At 40.3% G+C, this 22,103-nt stretch overlaps 3 protein-coding genes across 4 annotated transcripts in view; 2 read left to right on the top strand and 1 right to left on the bottom strand.

The window, feature by feature from the left end:
* itga9 (integrin, alpha 9) overlaps positions 1 to 4,838 on the top strand; it is a 50,589-nt gene extending 45,751 nt beyond the window's left edge. The window contains exons 27-28 of the mRNA XM_031302510.2: positions 221 to 340; positions 2,387 to 4,838. Coding sequence (XP_031158370.1) covers positions 221 to 340; positions 2,387 to 2,494 — 228 coding nt within the window. The 3' untranslated portion in view covers positions 2,495 to 4,838. The remainder of the gene's footprint in view (positions 1 to 220; positions 341 to 2,386) is intronic.
* Positions 4,839 to 7,975: 3,137 nt separating this feature from the next.
* On the top strand, positions 7,976 to 12,350 carry LOC118493265. Its single transcript, XM_035992692.1, has 4 exons — positions 7,976 to 11,297; positions 11,384 to 11,563; positions 11,646 to 11,818; positions 11,911 to 12,350. Exons 1-4 carry the CDS (start codon positions 8,211 to 8,213, stop codon positions 12,056 to 12,058), a joined length of 3,588 nt encoding a protein of 1,195 aa, XP_035848585.1. The 5' UTR covers positions 7,976 to 8,210; the 3' UTR covers positions 12,059 to 12,350.
* Positions 12,351 to 13,385: 1,035 nt separating this feature from the next.
* Positions 13,386 to 21,930, bottom strand: LOC116051953 (zinc finger CCCH domain-containing protein 6). Of its 2 annotated transcripts, none has more exons than XM_031302450.2 (12): positions 21,453 to 21,930; positions 18,930 to 19,155; positions 18,710 to 18,820; positions 18,371 to 18,620; positions 18,126 to 18,268; positions 17,270 to 17,395; positions 17,062 to 17,176; positions 16,834 to 16,943; positions 16,508 to 16,740; positions 16,009 to 16,424; positions 15,723 to 15,920; positions 13,386 to 15,565 (listed from the first exon to the last, which is right to left on the bottom strand). In XM_031302450.2, exons 1-12 carry the CDS (start codon positions 21,536 to 21,538, stop codon positions 14,073 to 14,075), a joined length of 3,507 nt encoding a protein of 1,168 aa, XP_031158310.2. In that variant the 5' UTR covers positions 21,539 to 21,930; the 3' UTR covers positions 13,386 to 14,072. The 2 variants fall into 2 exon arrangements, with proteins under 2 accessions (XP_031158310.2, XP_035848586.1); XM_035992693.1 differs by having other exon boundaries at positions 18,371 to 18,623; positions 18,722 to 18,820.
* Between the last annotated feature and the right edge of the window lie 173 nt (positions 21,931 to 22,103).

Genomic DNA, 22,103 nt, shown 5'->3' with positions numbered 1-22,103 from the left:
ACTGATTCTTAATCTACATTGATTTTGACTGTTTTTGTGTGTGTGTGTGGGGGGGGGGTTTGGCTATAGCTAAAGCGACTGAATAAGATGTGCCTTGGTTGTTGTTGCACAACATTGCATCATTAGCAGCACATGACTTAATGATTACTCTTGTGTTTCCCCCGTGTGTGTTGTATTTGAGCGTGACTCACTGACTGACTGAAGTGCTGTTGTGTTTCAGCTGGTGTTCGAGGCTCTCCACAGTCAAGAGCCGAGGGGTTACGTAGTTGGCTGGATCATCGCCATCAGTCTGCTGGTGGGAATCCTCATCTTTTTGCTGTTAGCTGTGCTACTCTGGAAGGTAACCAACACATATATTGTACAACACAGATGGTAATTGTTCATCTTACAGCACTAGTCACAAACTGCAATATTTTGCTGAAGCTTCAAGCTACAATAGTAAAAAAAAAATAGTTTGTCACAAACTCTTGTGTCACAGCCAGAGGCGCTGTGATTAAGGCATCAACACAGTATCCATTTGTACAGAGACAGCTGGAAGTAAGGAAAGAGGTGGGAGTGAGAGCTTGCTTTGGGCCTTTAGCAACCATGAAAAGGACAAATCACAGACTGGACAATAATTCACACCATACCACTCACATGAAAGGAGAATCTAAAAGGGAAATGGCAATTAAACTGATGTCCAGAGGCCCTGTTGCGCAAAACTCCTTTTCTTTTTCACTGCTTTATTTTCCACCGGGAATACCACAACGAAACCTTGGAATGTTGGTCCTGGAATACATTCCCCCCCCCCACCCCCACCCCAACTGACCCTTGCCAAAATAAACCCCACTTACAAGAGCAGCACATGTCCTGTATTGCTCTTTTCAGGAAATGCCTGAGGAGAGTACAGGTCTCTATCAATAAACTTTAGTAGTAAGACGCAGATAGATGAATGAAGTCGTAGAGCGAGAGGCATCATCCCAGTGTGGCTGCTTTGTTTAGATACACACCAAGATTATACTGCTCTCTCCATCCTTTCATATCTCATTTATTTTACACTTGGTCGTTAAATGTAAATTAGAATCCAATATTACTTTCCTAAAGAAACAACACATTTCTGCAGGGGAAATTCTTGAATTGCTTCCATTCATGCTGGTGTTCTTTTGGTGGTTTTAGCCTATTAACTTCAAATTGTGTATACTTTACAGTACTGCTGGTCATTTTTCAAAGCATTCCATGCCATGATGTTTTAAATTGATTTCCTCCCTCCCAAACATCCATTGTTTGCCATTTGTTTCATTGCAGGGGAAATGTCAACTTGCAGATATTTGTAACTTTAAGATACATAATCCATTACAGTGAAATCAAGGTTTAAGTTATTATTATTGAGTTAAAATGATCTTATTATTTTCATAATGCAGCTGAAAGAAGAGACTTTTTTTTAAATGAACTCTCATTGACACTCCTAAGAGTCATCTGCTGAATAAGACTGCATTCAAAAGCTATGTACAGTAAAATCCTGAAGAAAAGCAAGACAAGTTAAAAAAAAAAAGTGCATTAAAAATGTTGCTGTTCTACCTTCTGTAAAATAAATAAAAAGTAAAAAAAAAAGAAAAGAAAAATGTTGCTGTTCTGCAGCTGAATCTCATAAGTCTGTAGGAGCCAAAAATGTAACTACTTCCCAAAGACTTGCAACACGACAGGATAAGACAATAGAATAAGACAAAGCTGACTAAATGTTCACAGTATCTATCATCCGACCAATATTGATTTTAAAAAGTTGTAAAATCGAATAATATACAATGACTTTTTTTTACCATAAATGCATAACACTAACAACATTTTTATAAGAATCCCTTAAATTTAGTATATAATTTAGAATATATAGATATACATTTTACAGTTAAAACATGCTAATACTATTAGTTGTTAATTCTATAACACTTATTACATAAGTAACTATGTAATGACAACACCAAATTACCATCAACATCTTTTGGATTCATGTACTGCAATGTCTTGTTACTTAATAAAGGAATATTTCTTGGCCAAGAAGTTACTGCACCCAGTTGAGAAATAGCCCCATAACTCACAGTAACACAAGTAGCCTGCTGACTGTAGCTTCATATTTACCATAACGTAATGTAACGTAGTTAATATGAGGTGATAATATCTGCCAGTGTTTCTTTTTTAAATAATTACCTCAAGAGAGTAAAATCTACCTTAAAAAGTTATGATATTCTTTGAAAAATTGTCAGCAGTGATATACAGTGTGATTTGTAGTTAATAAGATCAAATAATGCAAAACCACAGATTTTCCATTCCTGTAGTCAGACCTGAGAACACCTTACAGAATGCACCTTACTAACCTACTAACCACTTTTTTGTTCCTCTCGTTCTTTGACAGATGGGATTTTTCCGTCGCCGCTACAGAGAGATCATTGAGGCTGAAAAGAACAGGAAGGACAGTGATGAAAGCTGGGACTGGATGGAAAAGAACCACTCAGATTTGTAGTGGGGGGTTCCACAGGAGCCAATGAGATTAGGGATTGGGTCGGGAAGGATCCAATAGCACGTGGTCTCGCAGCCCTGCCGCCCCAGTGGCACCAGGCCCTTCAGTCTTCCATATGTGGAAGAGAAGAATATTCTCCATATTTTTTGGAGACTTGATTTTTTTTTTGTGGGTGGGGGTCCAGGAAACAGGCTTTTGAGGTGACAGTGTGTTGCCAGAGGACACTTGCTGTGGAATTCAGCTAATCTCAAAGGAGTTAACTCCCAGCCATCAGCCAGCGAGAGCGGAGCTGTTGATGGAGACCTACATCCGTACGGGGATGTGGAGACGGCATGAATACTGGTGGACAACAAACCCTCAGGGCTGTGTTACATAGCAAATTTATTTTTATACATACACTTTAAGCCATATTGTATAAAACTGGGCTTCGAGAAGAGATCGGGTTTTGAAGGTCCATTATAAACACACTGTATCTACAGTATGTTTTCCTAAAAGCACTGATTTTTGATAAGAATGAATGCCTTGGCTCCATAGCTTTACTTTTTATGCCAAAGATATGTCCTGTATATGATTGGAGTCTTTTGTATATTCAGTTCTTCCTGGGAGTGAAAGATTGTGTCTTTTCTGTACTATTTCCGGCTTATGAATATTTGTTTTACACATCTGACTCCCTCTCCCTCCCACATAATCAGCCAGAGTTGATTCTGTTTTAGACCCACACACACAGTGATTAAAACGCTGTGTCCTCGTGTCATCCGCTAATGTTGTCAGAGTTGTCCCAGAGGCGCTGAGGGCCCAGTAAAAGTGCTCTCTGAGGTCATTAGGATCTAGTTCAGGATGTGGTAAACAACCGCACTATAGAGTTATCTCTATTAACACTTTCTTTCTTTGCCATGTTTCCTTTATTTTCCATGCCTGAAATACAGGGGTTGTGAATTATACCATTCACATTTCAAGCCTTGTGACTGTCCATAAGCATTCCATTTGTCATGGTCTGGCTTTTATTTGAAGGTGATAAAAGTGGATGCAACAAAGTGATTTTGTCAGATAGAAATTTGACTCTTTACTCTCTGCAGTGCTTTGAATAAACAAAATGCTTTGAAAGTGCAATGTGCATTAGAGGGAATTATCTGAAGCTGCTTTTGCAAGGAACTATTGATCAGGTATGCAGCTGACTTTTTAGGTGGACCCCCAAAGGTTTCCTGGTTCAAGTGAAGACTGAAATACTGTAAGATATGATTCACTATAAGTCATGACACACAACCTGATCATGATTTATTTCCAAAACCTTTCCAGACTTCACCTAAGCCAACCATATTTAATTTTACTATTATGTTATTAGGCTTTGGGTTTTAGCATGAAATATGAGCTACATTATTCTCCACGGTCAGATGAAAGTCTGCGATGGGAGTCCACCTACAGTCATTTACAGGGGCCCATGGCATGAGTAATACCCTAAAAATAGGTGGGAATGTGCTGCACTCAATCACTGCACATAAACGAGCTCTTTGGGACTCATGGGAAAAGCTCATTTTAAGTCAACATGGAAGAATGTCAGCTCCCTGAAAATCTGCCACTATTTCAGTTCACAGCTCCTCAGTACTCAATTTTTTTTACCCCACATGTTTTTGAGAATCTTTTTAAAGCTGGGTTTTATTATGAATGAAAGTTTGCAGAACACAGTGAATTCAATTTTGTATTAAATGTCCCCAAAGAAGTATGAATATTAACCATGTTACATTTGTTCATTGCGAAATAACATGAAGAATTTTTTTTTTTAATTATGCTCCAAAAAAGAAGTTTTGATGTCAGTTCTGAAGAATTTATCAATGACAATTCATTTATAATTAATATTTTAAAACAGATATTTTGCTGTTAACCAGAATCAGATTTAAACGTGCAATGCCAAGAACAAAAACTATATTTTAATGTTTCACATTTCAGTGCTAAGACACTTTATGGCTCACAATGATCGCTTGGCTCTATTTTGTGCTGTATGAATCTGTTATTGATCTGATACACTTTATTTTACCATTTAATTCCACTGGCATGACGGCATATACTGTACACATTCACGTCTTCCCTGCATCTGTTAAACCAATGCTACACCTGTATGCAGAGAAACCGACACTTGACATTTTTTGGTAAATTTGAACTGTGATGGTTATATTTTGTTGTGTATGTTTGTTGTCACCGTTAATCACACCGTTATTTGTTTTTTGTTGTTGTTGAGTATACTACTGTCACTGAATATCATTTCCATTATAGTGTGCTGTATATGTTTGATGTTTAAAGTCATGTTGGAACTGTATATTTATCTGTTGATAAATTTTAGAGTGAAATTTCATGGCTCTGTATGCTGGTTTTGTCAACATGAGTCCAGTGTGGTTGTTGGTTGGTTCACTTGTTTCAAGGTGTGTGGTGCTCTCTGCTGGCTGCTTTGCTCACAATGTACAGACAAATTCTACATAAACAACTACATATTCAAAGTCTTTTGAAAACTCTTAGGTAGTAGGTACTGTATATGCAGTAATATTTGCTTAAATGCTGAGTTTTCTAGTGCAAAAACTGTATTTTCACTCTAAGGGTCTAACTTTTTATTGCTTACAGTATGTATGTGCATCCTAGAGCTGAAACGATTAATCGATTAACAGAAAATTAATCAGCAACCCTTTTGTTGATCAATTTGTCATTTTATAAGCAAAAATGCCAAGCATTCTCTAGTTCCAGCTTCTTGAATATGGGGATGTGCTGGCTTTTACTGTTTTATCAATGTGAATTACATGTCAGTGGGCTTTATTTGGATAAATTTAGCACTTTGAAGATGTCATCTCAGGAAACTGGAAAAATTTTAAATAGAGGCATTTTTCATTTTTCTTTCTGATATATTACTGGAGGTGGATTTGGCAAAAGTGGGCCACTTTTTAACTATTTTAAGCAATTCAGTGTTTTCTGTATCTACTAAATTAATGAGAAACAAAATGTAAATAACATTTTAATAGCTTTATTAAAATACAATATAACACTGGGCACTTTCCCTCAACACCAAACAGCTATTTTTAAGTTCAACCATGCCCACAATGACGATGTCACAAAATTTCAGGATGAAAAAGTCTTAACTGGCAAAGCTTTCATTTTTCATTTCATTTCAAGCTTTCATTTTTCTAAACCCACTCGACTAAACAATCAATAGTCAAGAGAGAGCCTGCGGGAGCAGTGCCTCTGCAGGTTTGCATACACAATATGTTAAGAAAGAAAGGCAGCTAATCACTCTTTATACCTGGTGAGATTATGTGTGTTTGGTCAGATGACCCCAGTTGCTATGAAACACTGACACCGAGCACAAGTTCCTCTGTGGAGCACAATTAATTATTAATTCAGCTAAAACAGTGAATACAGCAGGAACACCGCAATAAATGCTCACTTTCTTTTGACCAGGGAGACTCTCTGCTCACTATGTCCTCTTTGTTTGATCATGGGTTGATCAGGACTGTGGCAGTGGAGCAGGTGGTCGCACCAATGGCAAGTCATTTATGCCACTTGGTGCTGCTGTGTGACAGCGCAGTGGAACCTGAGCAGTTCAGCCAGCTGGAGGGTGCAGCTCAGGTTGTGGCTAAAGCTACTGAGAACATGGCAGCAGTGGCCTCCAGGTACGTATACAGTGTGAAGTTTACTGAGGTAAAGAAGAGACTGACATTTGTTACGTATTATCGGATTAACCCCAAGCTCTTTACTTCCAGGCAAATAAGTGACACGGAGGATGAAGTTTTGCACATGGAGATGTCGTCCCTGTTGGAGTCAGTCACTGTGTCTGGACAACATGTGCTGCTAGCAGCCCAGAAACTCAGCATCCAGCCCAGTTTGACTGAGCACAGAGAGGAACTCATCACTGCATCACAAAACGTCTTCTTGGGAGTAGTCAAAGTAAAGTATGATTTTTCTTCTCCTGGTTTAAAAGGTGGCACCAAGTATGTTACTAAATATACCATTTAATATAAGAATTTAAACATAAAGAGAGATAAGGATGAAGGAATGGCTGCAGACACTGACTTATTAAAAGCAAAGAAAGGTTCCAATAGATTCATCTTCCACAGCTGCATTTTCTTTTTACTTTCCCAGAGGTTTCCTTAAATGGGAATACTACTTAACCCATCGAGAGGCCAAACTGCTGTTTTAAGATTTACACCTGAAATATCAGCTATTCATCCATGATCCTTGGCCTAAACGTCCAGTGTTGTTAGAAATAACAATTTAAATGTTGTTAATTTGTGAGGACAGTAAACTTTTTCCAATGTTAGCTACTGACTGCTATATTATCTGTAATGTCAGTGTACAGACTTTTTATGAATTTATGAGAACTTACTTACTTTACAGCAACTGCTTGTAAACTGGAAAAAGGACGTAACAGTCTACTTTGTTACTGTCATAATATTGTATTACTTTACAAGAAGCTCTACACAACATCACATGGTGTGTGAAAAACTCTTCTTTTTTCTCTTTGGTAATGGGAAATGCTCTCTTGATCTGCCAAAACTATTTTAGCACACTAGAGTATCATATTTGAATAAAGCAATTTGTGCAATTTAAATTTCAACATGTTCTGCAAACAATAGCTATTACTGTCGCAGGCACATTCAAGCTTTGTATCTCATTGTTGTCCAAGGTTTAGGAAGAGATTGCAAAATGATCTGGGACTTCTGTCTTAACCCATAATTGCTATAATATTATGCTCTTGCACCACAATGGCAAAATAACTTTTTCAGATCATCAGTTTTTGATTTATGTGCACACAAACCTAGTTTTCATTTCTAGGTTTTACATTTAACCATTACATTTGGCATCATTGCATGACTAGGTTCTGATTTGTTTTGCCCATAGAGGATTATGTGTGAAATATAAACAAAACTAAACAATACTACCAGCTTAACATGAGGCTGTGCGCTAATGTCAGCATGCTAACATGCTCACAATGACAATGCTAACATGCCGATGCTTAGCAGGTATAATGATTACCATGTTCTCCATCTTAGCTTTGCGTGTTAGCATGCTAACATTTGCTAATTAGTACTAAATGTAAAGTTACAGCTGAGACTGATGGAAATGTCATTAGTTTTGCATGCATATTGGCATTAATCAAAAATATTGAGCATATTGAAATGTTCACCTGATCATGGCGCTATCTGAATAATTTGGGGGACATGAATGTCTAAAACAAATTCCAAGTCAATCCATCCAACAGTTGTCAAGACATTTCACTAAAAGCCAAACATGTCAACATTGTGGTGGCACTAGAGGGAAAGTCAGAGGATCACCAAAGTCAGTAGGCTTCATCCACTGGTGACCATGAATGTTTGTACCATATGTCATGACAATCTATCAAATAGTTGTTGAAATATTTCAGTCAAAATGGTGGACTGACAGGCCTACATTGCCCTCCACAGTTCAATGCCACTAGTGTGGCTAAAAACAAACAAAAAGAAACTGTAGTAACAAGCACCCTTATCTGTCTCTCTGCTCTTAGGTTCTGTTAGTGGACGACGATGCTACTGTCAGGAGAGTTGTAGCTGCTGCTGATGGAGTTTTGGAGTGCCTCTCCGAGCTTGGCTCTGCCTCAGATATCAAGTCTCTACTTCAATCGTTCCAGGTGTTTTCTGAGGCTCTGCTTCTCCTTAACAGTCTGACAGTGGAGAGAGCAAATGCCTTACAGGACCCCAGACAAATGAAACAGCTTCTTGATTCCTTGGAGACCCTGAGAAGGTGCATCTCCATGCTGCACACAGCCATGTGCACAACCATCAAACACCCTACAAGCGAGCAGGCACAGGCAGCAAAGAGGTACATTTTGGACAAGGTGCAGAGCACTGTGAGTGACATTATTATAACCCTGAAAAGTGAATGCCATGGTGGATCACTGGGTCCTTGTGGGTTTTACACAGGGAGGAGGAACAGTCTGTTGCAACTACTTGCTAGTTCCCCTAACTCCTCAATCCGAGGCAGTGGCTTTGACAGCCTGGTGAGAGATCTTGTGTTTCACTGCATGGTTGTGGCAAACTCTTCTCGTAGAGAGTTTCAACAAAGAGTGGTGGGTCATTGTCGTCACATTCTGCAGTTCTGGTCAGACATAAAAAGGATTTTAAAGTCCTCAGAGGATGATTCTGAGCAGGGCCTTGAGAGTACCTGCACTTTGTTGGTGCAGCAAATCCAAATGCTTGACGAAGCTTTGATGACTACTGTACTTTATCAAGTCTTGGACACATTTCTGACAGCATCTTCTACAGTTGAGGAACTTTTAAGTGTGACGAGACAGATCCTGGTTGCACATTCTTCTACAGAGATGGATCTGAACTTTATTCAGCCACTAGTTGAGGACTTCATATCTTTCACTGATAGAATAATCCAAGTGGCGAATTTTATCTCAGCTGTGGCTGTTGATGCAAAGAGTTTCGAGAATGTGGAGAACTCACGAGTATGCCTCACAAGACTTAGAGCTCGGATCGCATCTCTTTCACTGGAGCTGGCGGATAATTCAATGCAAACTGTCCAAAAGCTTCATGAGGTGTGTCAACAATGGGAGGAGGAGACTGATCAGCTTCAGGATGCTCTCAGTGATGTAATGGATGTGAGGGAGTTCACCAGTCTTGCTATTGACGAGGTTGTCAATGATCAGCATGGATGTGACGCAGCATACAGAGAACAAAACTATAAACTGTTTAACCAACATGCAACACACCTTATTTGTCACATGAAGCTGGTGGTTCACTCAGTGAGGAGGCACTTGGACAGAAGTGATAACCCCATCTACAGGAATGGCCTCCTGGTCCTGCTGAAAAAGGTACAGTCATCTCGAACCAAAGTGGGTGAGTCAGTCAGAGACATGCTTTTCGGTTCCACTCTAAATGTGGAGGTATATTCTACTTTTACAGATAATGTTTCCATGGCTATTCAGCACTTTAAAGTGCTCAGAAAGGGGCTGGACGGCCAACAGCATCCACATCTCCTGAGCCCGCTGCGAGAGGGGGCACGTCAGCCTGAAATCTCACCATCACGTCTACCAGTCAAAGACACCTATGAACTGAACCTGGATCATATGCTAAGAGGCTCTCCTGTTTTGGAGGTTATGAAGATGGATTCCCAAACTGAACAAGAGGAGGAGCGCTCAGATGAGGAAACCATAGAAGCAGAAATGGCTCATAAATATGACATCAATGATTTAAAGCTCCCATCTGTCTCTGATGTGCCCAAACTGATTTACAAGCCTCTTGAATTTGACCTTTTACCCCTCTTGTATGAAGTTGTGACTGTGACTAAAGGGAAAGATGTGACAGAACTAAACCGGGCCTGCACTGGTGTTCTTGAGATGTCAAACTGTTACGCTCAAGCCGCAAAGGAAGCCTTGGCCATTGTTGATGCGGTCGATTGTCAGACGTTGGAAAGTTTTAGAGCAGAGCTTGTATCACTGACTCCGCTGCTCGTCCAGACAGCTCAAGAGACGGCAATGAGCTCAGCGATGAGCACAGAGAGCATCTACAAACACAGTACACAGTTTACTGACCTTATTAACAACACCCGAAAGGTTTTACTGCCAGTAGCCGGAACCTGGTATCATACTGTTTATGCTGAGCTGCAAAGAAATCTGCCAACAATGGCAGCCACTGTTACACAGCAACTGAATGAAGTGATGACTTTATGTGCTGACGTGGTCCAGCTCTTAACATCGTCTGATTTAACCATTCAAAGTGACGGTCAAGAAACATTCAGCATTTTACACAACAAGCTGAACAAAGCCCAGAACAACACAAAGTATCTGGTGGAGTTTTCCACCTCATTGAAAGGACAGGTAGATCAATTGGAGGGACACTGTATCCTCTGGGGCCTGTCTATTCAGATTTTGCTGAACTCTCTTGATAAGATTTTGGGAACATCAACTGCAATGAACCAGTTGAGCCCTCAGAAACAGCTATCAGTGTTGTCTGAGAACTCGCTTCGAATTCAAGAGGCAGCAAGGCTAACCAGCCTGAATTGTAAAAGTGCATACAAATCAAAACAGTTAATAGGATACCAGGATGAACTAAAAACCCTGACTGAAGCCTATCTCAAAGCTGCCGAAGAGCTCGACATAACGCTAAGTGTGATGCAACTTGCAAAATCAGAATTCTTTCAGAGACATCTTTTGATTAAAATGAGAGTGCTTTCTGGGCATTTAAGCAAAGCAAATAAGAATTATGACACAGCACTTCAAAATATTGTCAGCATTGCTTATTTTACTGCTGAACACTTTAGGGAGAACAACACAGATGACGCCGAGCAAAAATTTGACAATGCAGCTCAAACACTTTTTGAAAGTGTAAAACCTGCGACCAAAAGAGTCGAGGACTGCTTACACTTCATCCGCGACCCACGTGCCCGTTCTAACCTGAGGTCTATCAACGACCACCTGTCTTTTCAGATCTCAGATATAATCAGCAGGGCGAGACTCATGATAGAGACTCACTACATTTGTGACACACTCAGTCTGGATGTACAGATACAGTGCTGGTCAGCCAAAGCTCACTATGTGGTGGAGGAGATCAGGAAGCAGGATGGGATTCACCAAGAGGCTAAAGAGCACATCATGGCTGGTCTACAGGGCAGAAGACCTGATGATATCAAAGAAGTGTTGGCTACAGTCCCATCTAATGTCAAAGAAGTGGAATTTCCCTCTGACAAGACAATGACACCCTGGCAGAAAGGCAACACAGATACTGCAGAACTAAATGTGAACATGGCAGCTGTTGCCAAATATGGACCTGGAAATATGGAAAAATATGTAGGTATCTCATGATTAACAATTTTTTTTTTAAGTTCAGTGATTCCTTTATTTCTCAAAAATTACATCCCTATTTTTCTCTGTAGGATGGTGTCCGGTCTGGCGCATACAAAGAGGCTCCTTCGCTGACCTACACATCCCTTTTTTTAAAGCAAGAAAGTGACAGCTGGGATCCCCAGGACAACAGAATTGTCCAGGTGACCAGGAAGATGGCTGACACACTATGCTACATGACTCAGTACTTGAGGAAGAAAGGCCCAATACTGGTAATGACCACCAGAGGGCACTTTACTGCCTTGATTTTTATATTTGCAGGCACCCTCATCCAAAATCATTCCTTTTTTTCAGAATAAAGAGGCATTTGTCAATGCAGCCAAAGATGTTATCTCAAACTGCCAGTCAGTAACTCAGTTTATCAGAGTTATTGCCAACCACTGCCTGGATAAACAGTGTACGGTTGAACTCTCCCTCATAGTGGAGCAGATTCTCACCATCACCAACCAGCTCAACATCATCTCCAGGTCAGAAGAGTGTAGACATAAATCACACACTGGAAACTAAGCTAGACAAAATATAAAAGGTAATGAGACAGATGTTCTTCGTGTTCACTTAGTGTCAATGCTGTAACACCTGGGTGCAAATCATCTGATGAGATCCTGGTGAAGAACACACAAAATCTACTCCAGACAGTCTTGCGTGGGGTCCATGCTGCAGAGACAGCCTGCATTACAGTAAATCTAACATCAAAAACAAATCTGTAATGATATGAGGTCTTCTCCGTCATGTACTATAGATATGATACAGCTTAAACTCTCTGTTATGTGAATTGTTTCCTAGGCCATTAAAGCTGCAAAATTACTCTCTTGTTCCAGGGTTTGAAGCAGCCTGAGCCAAACTCAGATGGTGCAGAGGCTACAGCCTTGTGTTTCCAGTGGAGGAGGAAGCTGGAGATCCATCGAGCCCAGCAGACCTCTAACCCAGAGACCGATGACCTGGGTTTGAGGAAGACCTCATCCCACCCTGTAGCACCCAGTCTTGCCCCACCAGTTGGCTACAAGTGACCACTACCCCTTCAAAACACAAAGTAGTATTTAGTTTCTCAAGAAATAAGAAGCCTAACAAAGAACACATTTTTGTTTTCTATTTGTTATAACAATGTGAAACCCACTCAACCCTTAGAGGGAGCTTTTCACAGACTGTCACGCTCAAGGACACTTCAGCAAGGTAGATTATTTTGTATTTGTATTGTTTAATCTCTTTATTTCAGTTATTCATAATAAAATCACTGAAATGTGCTGAGCATTTGTGTTGTTAAATTGTCATTCAGTATTATTACAACCATAACCACCAAATTGAAAAGCATTCTTCATTAAAACACTTAAAAACAGACTGTACACATGATACAAAATAGGCAATTACAATGTGAATTATGAAAATGATAAAAAAAAGTACATAGCTTAGTTTCAATCCAACATGGCTCACCTTAACAGATACAGAACGGTCAAATAATACAAACTGCTGAGCATTATGCCACCATAAGCCCACAACATTCACCCTTTGTAGGACACTTCTACAGTCAACTCCAACAGAATTCAACATGAAACATAGTCATAAAGGTCATATTTATATATAATATATATATATATATATATATATATATATATATATATATATATATATATCTATATCTATATATAGATATATATATATAGATATATATATCTATATATATATAGATATATATATATATATATATATATATATATATATATATATATATATATATATATATCAATGCAGTGTGACCAAGATAATATTTTCTCTCTTTGTATAGTACACTTCTTTCCTATTCTGTAAACAAGTGAAAGACAGTTAAACTGCTACTTACAAGCTTGTCAGCAGTAACTGTTTTAAGGAATGACAACGAAGAATCAAATTAGGTAACCAATATTAATTCACTCTATTAATTCACTCTATTAGCAGTCATTACCGCCGGGTTATCCTCAAAGCATTTAGGCCACTAAAATGAAAAAGGTCCAACAATGTACAAAACACAAACTGAATAGCAGACATGTTGCAAAATTACACTTTTTTTCTCAGCTAAGCAGATAACTGTCTCATATTGTGTAGAGGATTTAATTTCTGTTTTGATTATCTGACCTGATCAGCGTGACAAATCACAAACTCAAATCAGGGTGGTTGGTAAAAAATATAAATATTCAAGAAAACATCTGTTGACTTATTGTGAAAACAATAGCCCTTATCAAAAAAGTGAGCATGAACATAAAGATATATTAATATAAAAAGTGTCTTGAAATAAATAAGGAAATATAAAAATTCAAACTCAAGGGAAGTCTTATTGTTTGAACGATTATTCAGCATTATCTCTCTGCATGTAGTGAGTGAGTGAGTGAGTGGATGATCTTTTCTACAGGGTGTAATGCCTGGAATGAACCCATATGGGTCAGTCCTTAGTAAAAGCTATACAAGTTAACATAATTTCTTTTTTTATGATTGTTTAAAACATACATGAAAATTACACAATGATAAAAGACCTTAACATACAAACATTCAAAAACACACGTTTCTGCATTAATATGATTCTGTCAAAAGTAACTATACACTGTGTCTGTGCACAGATACTAGATAGTATGTGATTCTATACAGGATCATTTATATACAGAAATAAATAGGTTCATGTGAAGCTAAATAAAGATGAATAGACACGTTTCATCAAAATACAAATCTTCTGTAACTGTATATATATATTTCTGTTTACTGACAGAAAGGGGAAGCAGTGGGATCAAAAGTCTTGAACACATCTTTAAGTGTCCTGTCGTCTGCCTCCTCTTCTGGGTCGTCATGTTTTGGTTCTTCCTCCATGTTCTCCTCCTGCTCCTTCTTTACCTCTTGCTTCTTTTCCTCGGCCTCTTCTAGTGCTCCTGTATAGTTCTGTCCTCCTAGTTTGGCCTGCCTGGGGTCAGTGTACTGGGGTCGGATCAGCCCGGCTAGTGCCTGGATGGGGAGGTTATGAACTGCAGGGGGTTTGACAGGTGAGGCAGGAGTCACTGTGGGAGAACTGGAAGGTGGATGCTGGTCTGAGGCAATGTCTGTGCTTTTGACTTCTTCAAAAGAGCCACTTCGCTGGGTTGGAGAGAGTGGCGGAGTATTGTCTTTCTTAGCTACGAGTTTCAAAATCGGTGTCTTTTTGGGAGTCTCTGCTTGCTCCTTCTGAGCCTGCTCGGTTTGATTACGAGGATCGTACAGACTGATGCCCCCAAGGATTGTAGTGGGACTCTCTAGCCCTCCACCAGAGGATGCCAAGCGAGGGGCATAAGGTGGCAGCCTCTCAGGCTCTGGCTTCACTTGGACAGCATGAGGAGAGGAGCTAGCACTGGCCTTCTGTAGTCTGGGGTCCACAACTCCTCCCCCAGAGGAGGGCACTTTCTGACCCAGCAGCTTGGAGTCCAGACTTCCTGTACGCTTGAGTCTGGGGTCCAGAGTCTTCTTCTGGCGTGGATCTACAGGTCTTTCAATGGAGGACCGAGACTCTAGAGATCCAGAAGGTAAGCGACTCATACGTTCCTTCAAACGTGCAGCTACCAGTCTGGGGTCAATTGGTGGAGGGCTGGAGACGGGGGGATGATCAGGTAGGCTTGTTCGGTTCATCTGAGCGTCTGCAATTAGGGGTGGAAGGGGAAGGTTGATTGAGTGTTCCTGTTTGGGCACCAGGGAAGGGATGAGGTCCTCAGGGGCCCACACCACTGTCTGAGCGAAGGCTGGCCGCTGGAGGAGGATGTCCACCCGGATATGGCTAAACTGCTTTAACTGGCAACGAGGGTCCCGCAGTACCACATCAGGGATGGCATCTAGAGGGATGAGAACAGCTTTGTCCCTGAGCTCCCTCTCTCCTTCATCATCGTCATCTCCTGTAGGAGGCTTCTTAGGAACGGAGTGGCTCTGCTGACGGTAAGAACTAGGCTCCATTGGTCTCATCTTCCTGGGGTCTCTGGAGAACCGTGGGTCCGCAGCTCCATCGGACTCCTTTTTCATATCTGGGGGTCGCTGTCGCGGGTCTGTCTTCACACGGGGGTCACTGGGTGGGGCCTTCACAAGCCGAGGGTCACCCAGTGCTGGAGCAGCTGGGGCAGCCTGGGGGGGCTTGGACTGAGACTGCTGCATCTCATTCTGCTTCTTGAGAGATTTAAGGATGGAGGAAACACAGCTCCCATCCTCCTCGTCGCTTGAGTACCAGTTTGTAGTTTCATCTGTAAAAAAAAAAAAAAAAAAGATGAAATCATATTTAAATGTTCTCTCAGAGCATGTTTATAAATTGTCTGTGTATCAATTTGGATAATGGTTTTACTGGGTTTTATTTGATCTTAATCAATTCAGCAAACCTGCTTTTTGCCCCTTGGCACTTACTTCTGTTTGTATTGTTATCATCCTGGCCCTCTGCTCTCTGTGTCTCACTTCCCTGTGGATGTGAGTCTTGTTGTTGTTGTTGCTGCTGCTGTGTCAGGTGTAAAAAGATGGCCTTCTGTACTGCTGGTGGTAAAGACTGCAACTGTGACTCTGCCCCTGTCTGCTGTTGGAGGTTCTGCATGAAGGCCAGACTAGGGTCTACAACATTGAAAATAAAACAATTTCAGTTACAGTTAAAAGATAATTCGCTAGGTAATTAGGATAACGATATTACTATAACACTGACCTCCTTGTGGGCCCATGGCCTGGTTTCGGAGGAAGTTGCTGAAGAACTCTACTGGGTTCTGACCCAACGATGGAAAAGGGAAGAGACTTTGCAGCATCTGTAGATCTGGCATGGGAGGGAATGGAGGCCTCTGCATATTAATCTGAGGGTTGATATTGGGTCGGTTTCCATGAAAAGGTGGGGGTTGACCAGGGGGGATTGGTGGGTGCATTGGAAATCCGTGTGGTGGGTGCTGTCCTGGGGGGCTCTGTGGCATGGGTGGTCCAGTGGGGTGACCCATGGGAACAGGTGATCCAGGGGGAGGAATAGGAGGAGCAGAGAGGCCTGAAGGCACCATACCTCCACTCTGTGTGTCCTCTGAGCCTCCACTAAACGGATTGGTGCCTTCACCTTGATTCTGGGAGAAGTTGGATCCACTGAAAAATAATGTCCACAATTAGGTTGAGAATAAACTTTTAAGAGTTTGATTTCGAGTTTGATTACAGATGATTTTGGTTACCTTAGACTTATTTTTTGTGCCAAGTCTACAGTAGGTTGAACCTTGATTTCAAACAGGGAGGGGATCTTCTTCCCCGCTTGGCCACAGGCTCCATCTGTAGGACTGCTCTGACCAGGAGTGGGCAGCAACCCCACCCCAGGAGGAGGCTTCGGAAGTGGGGCGATGCCCTGCTTTCTCAGATCCTCCAGCTCCAACTCGTCCTCGCGGGCGTTCTCCTCTTCGGTGTTAATTATCTGATAAATGAGTCCCAAGCAGAAATAAAGATAATTAGAGCTGAGAATCTTTTGGCATAGAAGAGTAAAATAATCTTGTTCTTTTTGTCATACCTTATCAAGCAACCCTTTGGTCACATCGTTCAAAGCCTCGTGGGAGAATTTGCAGTTGTCCCCTTGATAACATTTGGCTCCAGTATGAAAGAACTTGCACGGGTATTCATGTGCAAATACAGGTTAAGGAACAGCACTAACTAAAAGGTATAATGAGATTTCACTTAATTATGCAATGCAATTACACAAATGTAATTAAAAATACTTGTTGTCATTAGTAAAGGATATTGTGCATGTATATGCAATTATCTCCTTTACTGCAGTATCCTTGGAGGTAAAATTTACAAAGTTCCTTTTTCTTATCTGGTACGACAAGCTCGTGTTCAAACTTGCACTGTTCCCCCTGTATGAAGAACAAAACATGTAATCTGTGTTTATGATTTAAAAAAATATTGCAGCATACATTGTTAAAGCAAGTAAAAGAACATTGGTATACCTTGATGCATCGACCCTCCAGGAAATACTTGCAGATGTATCTACCGTTGTGTTCGACAGTGTGCTGATTGATAAACTCTTTGCTCATAATTGGCCGTTTCTTCTGAAAACCGGAAATTTTTCCTTCCTGTGTCACAAAATAAACAAGATGTGGTCTTAGTTTTGTCTTTTACCCCCAACTAATGTAAAAATATGCAAATTACATATGATGCAGACACTAAAAATATATACAGTACTTCAGCTTGATTCCCCATGATGACTAATATAATTGTTAGGGGGTGTTATGTAAAAAAATGTCAACATGTAATGAACATTTATACTTCATTATATAATAACACCCGCATTATCTGTCCCATTTTGTAATAAAAACCCTGAACGCAATATATAATAAATTTAATGATGAAAGGTAATACTAATCTACTGCACAAATAGTATATTTTTGAAATATATTTTGAGTCACCATGATTCACGCTTCACGATTCACGAATTCATAAAATAAACATTACAATGTTATAAAACATAAATGAAGACATCCATTTTGGTTGGTTATCACATAATGCACCATACTACATTTTCGTTAAAAACCCCAGCATTTTGTTAAGAACCGCCGCATTATGTAATCATTTATTACAAAATGCGGAGAAATTTATTAGATATTGATTTCAGGTTTTTATTACAAAATGCGGCAGATTATTACATAATGCGGGTGTTATCACATAATGAAGTAAATATTTATTACGTGTTGACATTTTATTACATAATGCGTTGTTACAGGTGGCAGACTGTAGAGTATTATATACTTCTAAAATAATATATAATACTAATTCATCTGGTTAAATGTTCAGAGACACACGTACCGGTACCGTGTCTTCCATGCCCTGGTCTCCTCCTCGACCTCGTCCCCGTCCTCCCCAGGGTTTGCCCTTAAGCTTCTTGTTCTTGTTAAGCATCCCACGTCCTCTTCCTGGTCCACTCCCTCGGCCCCTTCCTCTCTGCCCAACTAAAAATGACATTTTGGAAGAAGTGATGAAACATAAAACAGATACATTTCTACAGGAATGATCTGATACGAAAAGTGTTTGAATTTGAAAAGCATTCATACACTGCTGTTGTTTCATTCCCCTCATGCTTCCTCTCTTCATCTGGTTATTAGCATGGCGTCCTCTTCCCTGACTCTGGGAAATTGTATCTTTTGACTGCGGATACTCGGACATGTCACCTTCGTACTCATCCTCCTCTTCATCATAGTCATACTTGTCATCACTGTAGTCGCTGTATTTGTCAAAATCACTGCTCTTGTGCGGCGGGGACTTCTGTGAGTTGCCATGGCCTCCCTTTGAATCCCGTCCATGCTGCCAAGTCAACAGTCAAAGAGAAAAATGTCAGACAATAATGCCTTTAGGAATATTAAGCGTCAACATGCCAGTGGTAGTGAACTCACCTGAGAGGACTGGCCATCAGATCCCTGGCTCTTACGGTTTTTGGGCCTTTCTGATCGGTCGTAGTCAGAGTCATAACTGTCGGAGCTGGAGCTGCTGGAGGGGGAGTGGTGCTGAGGAGAACAAAGGAAAAACAACATTAAAATGAATTATGAATTAGTCTAAGTAGTTGACATGCATGCCTTCATTACTGTAGCAGTAAGAGATGTTATAGCATCTTACTTTCTGTCTGTCACGCCTCCTTCTTTTAGACCTTCTCTTCTCTCTGGTCTTTTTGTATCTTTTCCTGGAGTGCCTGTGAGTCTTCTCTTCTTTCTCTTTTTCTTTAACTTTGTCTTTTTCCTTTTCCTTCTCTTTGTCTTCATTTACCTCTGTAGCCTCTTTGTTTTCCTCTTCAATTCCAATCCCTTCATCATCTATTTCTCCATCTTCCAGTTCGCCATCCTCTCTAAAAAGAGTCAGTACAGTGAGTATAAGTGTATGGGTTTATATACTGTATTTTGTCAGTCTCAGGCTTATTCAAATGTTTTCATATCATAAGTAAAACCAGAATCCCCCGCTGTAATAACTTCATAAGAAATAAAACATTGAATTATACTAAAACTGTCATAATGTATTTTCCCTTCATTTGAAGCAAATTACTAAATATCATGCCAGACCGTTTCCAATACCGTTTCCAATATGCCCTGAGCCTTTCCTGTACTAAAACATCCTGTCAATAATTCAAGGCTAAGGTTTGATTTCCTGTGAACCAGTGTGTAAGCCAAGTTCATGAAAGCCAAATTAAATTCAACCTCAGGTTGATTAAAATTCATGAAAACCTCTGATTTCTAGAAGCAAGATTATTCAGTTAATTTACATAATGACAGCCTGAGGTCAGAGATGAGTGGTTCAAGTATGATTTAGGCACACATACCTTTGAGAAAAATGTCTATTATCACTGTTAGTCTGATTTAAAAATCAAAATGGCAAACATATGTGGATGGAATTTCAACAAAAACAGTGGAGTTCATGTTTAAAGACACCTCTATTACTGTTATGATCAGTATGTAAGCATACTTTTGGTTTGCTGCAGCACCCATGACCCCTGTGTGTCTGCAGAGGAGTTGTTACTGAAATATGACTGAGCCGGTGACCAGGTGAGTACTTCATACACGCTGCTTTTATAATCTGTTATGTTTCAGACAGGGACGGTAAGGGTACATTTAGTTGGTTATAACACTACAGCTTGGCAGTTAAAAGCAAGCTTTTATAACACCTGGTCCACATTTAAAGTTATGACTGGATCAGCTGTGATTCAAATTTCTAGATTTGGAATCAACACATATTGTATTGTACTAGATGGACAATACAGAGCAAACTGTATTTCATTTAAAAGTATATATACTGTTCATATACTGTATTTAATTCCAGTGTTAATATTTTTTTCATACCATGTATTGTCAGCTGCTTTAAAAATATAATGCAGGCAGGAGCATGAAACAAAAACACCCTAAAATGGAAAGAATGTCCACCCACTGATCCAAGTCTGTTTTCACAGACACCAGCTACCTCTTCCTCTGACACCCATGCAGATCAGGCTTCAACCTGACACCCTCCACATTCAAAGCCACTATGATACTGTACCTAAACTTCATTTTTAATCCGCTTAAAGAGGCAGAGACCTCAAAATTCCATATAAAACATTTACCAACTTGTTGCATATGATTGGGGAAAACTGGCATGAACTACTTTTTTTCTACTTTGACATTTGACCGTAGTCATGTAGCTAACTAAAGATTGATAACAAATGTAGGAAAATACCTAATCACTGGTAGAATACTGTGTATAAGGATGGTATATAAATATCCCAGCATAACTATTCAACGTGTATAAAAACATTTATTTTCCAGTGAGACCATAATTCCAGTAACACCATAAGGCTCAATAAAACCACAATCCTCCTTATTGAGCCAGTGCACTCATATTTGAGTTCCTATTGGAATAACATGACTTTTCTGACCCATTTTAAGACTGGTCTATCCATGTAATAGAAAAAGCAGATGCCCAGAGTGATGCATGGAAGGTGTAAAACAGGGATAGACACACCTTCAATAGCTGGAGAATACACCAGATTTTGTTCCAAACAAACAACACTACATCAGCTGTTTCCTCTTCTTTGCTTGAACTTGTGTTAGGCAGGGAAACCACCTGGTGAAATCTTTGGTTTGACACCAGCAAACTCTTGGCCCTCTCTGTTTACATGGTCTGACAGCCCAGGAAGGACTAGAGACCAATCACAAGGACACAGCCATGGTTTGTATCCAGCAGAAGCACATAACCTCAACCCTGCGTGAACCCTGTCTTAGCAGTACTGCCAGGTGCTCGGTAGGGGGAGTGCAGTACGCGGATGGGCGTGGCATTTACATCATAGTCATTTGCATAGCCTCCTGCAGATGGCAACACAATGAAGCCATGAATTCATACCAGTACCACAACAACACAAACAACGAGGTCTGCTATCTTGCATGGAAATGATCATAAATGAGTCTTCTCGACACGGTGATGGGACACCTAGGCTACTTGGACAGCGTTATTCAATTGCACCAAAGAGGCATGCAAAGATTTTTGAGGGGGAAAACCGTGGACTCTAATCCCTTCAATTCATGGTTAAAAAAAAAGAAAACAGTAACACAAGCATGTAGACCCACAGCACTGAAACGCACAGATGAGCGTATTAAGAATTGCATAAGAATGTTACTCGACCTTTCATCCCCTGCAAGCTCAGAGTCTGTCATGTTTTTGTCAAGAACAGGGGCTGGGGGACTGGAAACAAGGCTCACAGAAGCCATTGGAAAACGGATCTGCCTCCTTTCTCTCCGGTACAAGAGTGAATTAACTCAGTCACTCAAGGAGACGTTGGGTTGTGAGAAATGCTGGACGATTTCAGACTGGAAAAAAACTCACGGTGTTACATGTCTCGACAGAGACAGTAAACAGACACTCTCCTCTTTCATATCAATGACGTTTTAACTCTGTGAGCACAGCTTGATACCCCGCTTTGCTAATGTCCCGTCGGTTGACAGCTGCCATGGTGAAATAGAGGAGACGGAGGGAGAAACAAACAGAAATGTAACCATGTTCGTTGATTTCAGCATCTTCATAGGATTTCTCAACAGGGACATCATCTCAAAATGGCTTCTGACGTCTGCAGCACATTCCTAGATCATGTATTCCTCCACGTATATATATAGTCGTATCAGGATCTATCTAACTTGGTCACAACAAATCCTCATCAGCTATTGGTGAGATATCGCACGGGCAAAGAGAGCTCCTATTCTTATTGGTTTAAAGCAATGTCAGTTATTTTCAACATCTGCAACAACGAAGTGAATGCGAAGCACAGTTTTGTTCTTT

This window comes from Sander lucioperca, chromosome 15 (assembly GCF_008315115.2).
Source record: "Sander lucioperca isolate FBNREF2018 chromosome 15, SLUC_FBN_1.2, whole genome shotgun sequence".
NCBI classification, from domain to species: Eukaryota; Metazoa; Chordata; class Actinopteri; order Perciformes; family Percidae; genus Sander; species Sander lucioperca.
The sequence above is the reverse complement of the archived record's forward strand: the minus strand, read 5'-3'. Positions and strand labels throughout refer to the sequence as shown.

Excerpts from the sequence above, each read along its gene's own strand:
- LOC118493265 (XM_035992692.1), top strand. The coding sequence starts at position 8,211 with ATGAAACAGCTTCTTGATTCCTTGGAGACCCTGAGAAGGTGCATCTCC. Across the intron at positions 11,564-11,645 it reads GGAAGAAAGGCCCAATACTG|AATAAAGAGGCATTTGTCAA; the intron begins GTAATGACCACC and ends CCTTTTTTTCAG. Across the intron at positions 11,819-11,910 it reads CAGCTCAACATCATCTCCAG|TGTCAATGCTGTAACACCTG; the intron begins GTCAGAAGAGTG and ends GTGTTCACTTAG.
- LOC116051953 (XM_031302450.2), bottom strand. The coding sequence starts at position 21,538 with ATGGCTTCTGTGAGCCTTGTTTCCAGTCCCCCAGCCCCTGTTCTTGAC. Across the intron at positions 17,177-17,269 it reads TGGAGGGTCGATGCATCAAG|GGGGAACAGTGCAAGTTTGA; the intron begins GTATACCAATGT and ends TTCTTCATACAG. Across the intron at positions 16,425-16,507 it reads GCACAAAAAATAAGTCTAAG|TGGATCCAACTTCTCCCAGA; the intron begins GTAACCAAAATC and ends ATTATTTTTCAG.